The sequence below is a fragment of the Egretta garzetta genome, unplaced genomic scaffold, assembly GCF_000687185.1.
Source record: "Egretta garzetta isolate BGI_Z169 unplaced genomic scaffold, ASM68718v1 scaffold30, whole genome shotgun sequence".
NCBI lineage: Eukaryota > Metazoa > Chordata > Aves > Pelecaniformes > Ardeidae > Egretta > Egretta garzetta.
The window spans coordinates 7,760,068-7,765,599 of record NW_009258383.1 but is presented as its reverse complement, the minus strand read 5'-3'; the positions used below and the strand labels follow the sequence as shown (position 1 = coordinate 7,765,599).

Here is a 5,532-nt window from a genome sequence, read left to right as displayed (position 1 = left end):
TTTCACTTCTTCCTTAAATTCAGAGGTCTGGGTAGTTTTAGTGCTGGGTTATGTGTAGAGGGAGGAGTCATTCTTCAGCAGCTCTAATTTTCTGAAACAAATATTTGCAACTTAGGAGGCAACCTAGCAAAGAGCACCAAAACAGGGGAAGCAAGACTAAACTACTGATCTACAATCTATAAAGCGTAAGTTTAAACCTAACTTATTCCTGAAAACTGGCTTGGCTGGCTGTCTCCGTGAGGCAAAATTCTGCACTCCTCCAGGAGACTTAGATCTTGGATTGGAATAGAAAGTGTCTCTTGAAATTACAAAGGAAAAAAAAAGTAGAAGAGTGGACAGGTCACTGTCAAGCTTTTACACAAGCAGAGTTAAAAGCTTCAAACTGGTTGCATAGACCGTGACAAGGTACAAGCCTCCCTAATGGGAAAAAGGCTGACTGAGCAATGGTTCCCAGGAGATTCTCAGGAGATACATTATTTTATGCTTAAAAGACACAGATGTCTCAAAAAATTTCCTTCCAAAGATTATGCTTCTGGAAGGGACTCAACAAGGAGGCTGACACTACAGCTTTTTAAAACATAAAATTTCATTAGAAGTATTTGGGAGGTTTTTTATCTACCTCAAAGAAAAAACTGCACTAGGACTGCAAAAACACCATTTTTAGACTGAAGTGAGGTTTTGGTCTTTTCCACTCTGCTCATGTTTTTAACCACTTAAGCACATTGGGTTCTGCACTTGAACAAAATGGTTCAGTCTACAACACAGAAATGGTTCCTGTGAAATTTACTGCCTCCCAAACACAGAGACTCCCTACTGTGAACACCCTTAGACACACAAGCATGAAATCTCAGGATAGCTTAATTTGGGGCGGGGGGGGAAATAAATCACTGGAACAGGGTTTCAGTTATCTGAAGAGACACTGGTAAACAAGCTGCTGCTTTCTGTACAAGTATGGGCACTCCTATAGTTTAGGATAAGTTGTTTAGATCTAAAAACCACTGAACATTAAGAAACAATTTTGAAATTTTCAGTAACAGGTAGAAAAGCAAAAGATTTTATTTTACTTGGGAGACAATGTTACATATATTTTTAGAATATATTTTGGCAGCTGGCTATTTACCTTGTATTTAATTCCTCCTTTGAAGTAGCCCACAAACTCAGTAGACTCGTATCCTTGAATTTCTCTGCTCTGCACAGGCTTTCCTCCTAAATAGTCATCCATCTGAACAGCGAAGATAGCTGCAGCTGTGCTTTCATCCTGGGTACATTCTTTCCCTGAAATAAGATGAAATATGTCTATAAAGCACTAACATAACTTCAAATTCTGTTGGAGAAACTGTTTCTGTGTCAATCAGGCACTGCCTTCAGCAGTTTATACAGCCCATGTGTATCTTGCAACAAAGCACTACATCATAATCTGGTTCACCACCAAATGCATGACCATCCAGACCATTTCGTAACTACATGTAGAACCACATTCATAAGAAAAAAAAAAGAAAAATAGCCAAGTTTGTCTTCTCTCAGCCTCTTTGAACAATAGAACATTTTAGTTAAGTGAGTTTAGCATGACAAGTGTCTACAGCAGTGATTTTTGGACTTTGAGTTGGAGTGCAAAGACCAAGGAAGGTCATGCCAAAGGACTGATTAGATGGTAAACCATATATTTATGCCAAGAGCAACTCACCAATCCATAAAGTTAAAATAACTCTGGAGAAGTCCTATTGATACTATCATGCAAGCAAAGGGTATTTTGCTTGGATATCTTATTAGATTGCCTGGCACAGCTGGGAGAAAGAAAAGCAGCTTTGGGGCTCAGATATTTACTTCATGAGGTCACACGGTTTTGCATCTTTCAGAGATTAGCCTCTTCTGAGGACTGTGGCAAAATGGCCTCCTTAACTAGTGTGTCAATGGCCTAATCACACAGCAAAGTAGGCTGTGTATTAAAACAAAATTTTTAGCATGGGCCCATACGTTTTTGATTAACATTTTCGGCAGCTTTGATTGTTTCAAGAGTGCAAGTAGGATCAAGTCTCAAAAAACTGGCTTCTCAAGAACTTTTGAAAAGTAAGGAAAGGCAAGGTTTTCCATTCAGTTTTCATTTTTTGTTTCTAAATAAAGAGGGAGATTCTGGTATACAAGCAACAGTTCTCAAGAGCAGCTTCTCACTTAGATTAACCATTTCCTTGCTTCTGGGTGACTTAGTGGGAAAATACCATAGCGCTCCAGACAGTCCAGACAGAGATACCTCTCACAGGGTGCAGGAGAAGGGAAAGCATGTGGTGAGGTCTTGGTGTCACCTCACAGTGCAATGCATCATTGGTGTCAACAGGAAGCCTGCCAGTAAGGTATTAGGAAAGAATAAAGCATGGAAGAGGGGGGACAGGGATACCGAGGGGCACAACCAACCTAGCGCCTCTCTTCAGGAGATTGAGTGCCCTACTTATGGCCCAGCAGCGCCAATGCCACAAGACAACTCCCCTCCGCCCACCAACAACTGCGCTTCTCCCAGGAGCGCTGTTACCATTGCCACCCCCACAGCTTTTGTGGGGACACAGGCGCAACAGAAGCCTCCAGAAAGCAGTAAGGATGAAACAGGGAAGTGATCCAAAGATTAATGGAGGCATAGGGAAGAGAAGAGCATAAGGCCTGCCCCTAAAAGGTAAAAAAACATTACTGAAAGCAGGATGTAACATCAGAACCTCTAAAAAAAATCCTTATCACTCAGTGATAGAAGAATTTGTTATGTGGCAATGTGCTTTCTCAGGCCTCGGTACAACCTTAAGATTTGGTGGTAAAGTTTTGGTTTTTCTTTTTAAAAAAATAGGTTTATTTACATCCATTAGAACTAGATCCTTCAGATCTATTGCAGATCTATTGCTTGCAATTACACAACAGGGTTCAAGACCAAAGAAAACTCATTTTGGAACATTGTTAGAGATAAAAACCACTACCAGGCTCAGTCTCACAGCTGCTCTACAATAAAATACTCGGTGAAACAGTGTTTAAAAAAACCAAGTGAGCATCAATTCAAGCATAGGTTATTCAAGCTTGTGTGACAAATAGATTGACCTTACAGTCTGAGGAACAAACAGCTATAAATAAGCCACACTATATAGGAAAAAACAATTTTTTTTTGCCAGACTAGATACTGGTTCACATGGATAGGTCTTATCACTTAATCTCTGGCAACATGGGTTAAAAATAGTTAAAAAAACACCATGCATGATTTTATTAAAGATACTAAGTGAGGTATAGCCAGTCTCACACTCACAAGTAGCTTCGTAATGGCATAGTACATGCTGTTTCCACTAGTGATAGTTTCAAGTCGAGACACCTCTCTTAAGGTTAGTATTTTAGCTAGGACATCCCCCAGCTGCACCAGAATCTCTGAGCAAAGTTAAAAATGGATATAGCTATGACGACACAGATACACATTGATTGCTTGGCTGTGCCAACATCATTGCAGCACCTGAGTTAGCTTGTTCAGAAATTATCCAACCTGGACAGCACTTCACCGTACATGAGATATTTGTAAAACTGGTGTTCACATAGGAAGCTTCAGCCAGATAGAACAACTAGTTTGGTCACTTTAACCCTAGGATGCCAGTCACAGCACAAGACTGACAGCACATCAAGGTCACAGACCATCCTCCCATAGTCTAGACCTCCTTCTAACCCCTTGAGTATGCCTGAGCAAGGTATTAGGAGGAAGTTTGCCATGACATAATATGAAAATTCAATGCTCTGCTTTTATTCTGTATCTGAGGTCTTTTTTTGTGAAGTCAGAATCTGTTCAGACTGAAAGCCATCATATGAAGCCCACATAACACATGCCACAGATGACTGCCAGGAGTAGGACTGCATCACCAAATGGCAAGGCCCTTGTAAGTATCTAAACCCAAAGTCTGTAGAGTTTACACCAATCTAATTTCACAACAGTTCTTTCCATCCCAAAGCCTGACTGATCACGACTGCTGTAACTGTCCAGAGACAGCTAATAGGAAATCTTCAGAAGGACCCTGCTGAGGTCTTCCTGGTCCACAGGTTATACAGCCTTTGCTCATGAGGGAAAAGTTTCATGTACGTAACAGAGGTGAGAATCAGCCAGCAAAAATAATAAAATCATTCAAACTCTTGCCCTGGGAGTGACTGCCCTTCCCCATACACCTTGCATGAAGTTCTGGTCTCCTGTTGCTATTAAGCTTGCAGCAGTGTTTGACCATCTCGGCACCACCACCGGAGCGTCTTGCAAGCGGGAAGAGATTTCCCAGCAGTTAGCCACGCTGCTGCCAACCTGCCAGCTGCACAAGAACAATGCGTGCCCAGATTACCTGGAGCTATTTACAGTATCTGGATATCACCACATCAGCACAAGATGTGCATCAGCGTGCACAGCTAAAGGTCTTTAGCCAAGAAAGAGGTTTTAATTAGCACAAATGTCAGTCACTGTTTTGACTTCACTTCCAGTTGCAACGAGTCCTTCCATCTTTCCCTGGGAAGTATCTACTATACCTTAACTATTACATAAATAGTTCTAGCTGCATTAACAAAGGTCTAGATAGCCAAACCCTGCTATTAACTAGCAGTGCTGTTGACAGAACATCTGCTAGAAATTAATTTATGCTGCCATCTATGATTATACTCCTGTGAGAGACAAACACTGTCCCACGTGCCAGCTGGATAACTCCTACCATATGCAAAACTAAACAAGCTTCAAACATTTACACAGAAACAATCCCAGCTCTATCTGCTGTGCTTTTTCAATGGATTCCAAAAGCACAACGAGAACCACAGCAACTCAAAACACATTAATATTAATACACATTGACCTGTCTTTATGTGCGTTCACTGAGGCAATTGCCTACAAACACAAACCTTGTGATGGTGAAACAGTAGCAAATAGCTCTCAGGCACCTACACAGCAACCACTGTGGTCAGACAACTTGGTGACCAGACAAGGAAGTCTTAAGAAACATCCAGAAGATGAGGAAGTCACCTAAAATGCATCCTTACATCAGACTTCTATTTTGCTGTGAACACTGTGCTAGTCAAGGCTGGAGGCAAAAGACACCAGCCCGCTTCCAGTGTTCGCAGTTGGTTCAGGAGCGGCTTTACTAGGCTGTCAGGCTGATGTTAAAGAGAAGAGGTTTTACAGAAAACCTGGTGACTTCACCCCCAATCTCTGTGTCATCAGAAAGCAAAATGAATCTAGCTGAAAAAGAAAACATCTGGACACAAAGCAGCGCAACAACGCCACAGGGAGATGGCAGAGATGAAGTTTTGGTCCTAGTGGAAACGAAGACAGGAAAACTCTTCACCTGAACGAAGAGCAGAATTTCACTTGTGAATCTTGACCGGGTGCAGCCAAGCCTTGGCTTTAACCCTTCAGCGCTTTTACAAGCCAACATCCCAGAGCAAGCAAACGTTCCCCTCCCCGTCACACCCCGCCCTCCCGTCCCCGGAGCCCCCGGCACCGCCATCAGAAGCGCGGTCAGGCTCGGGCATCGCCCAGACCCCCGGCTGCAGCCC

General features: G+C 42.3%; 1 protein-coding gene across 1 annotated transcript in view; it reads right to left on the bottom strand.

The window, feature by feature from the left end:
* SCIN (scinderin) overlaps positions 1–5,532 on the bottom strand; it is a 131,618-nt gene that overhangs the window by 46,962 nt on the left and 79,124 nt on the right. The window contains exon 2 of the mRNA XM_009642102.2: positions 1,121–1,275. Within this exon, the coding sequence (XP_009640397.2) occupies positions 1,121–1,275 (155 nt within the window). The remainder of the gene's footprint in view (positions 1–1,120; positions 1,276–5,532) is intronic.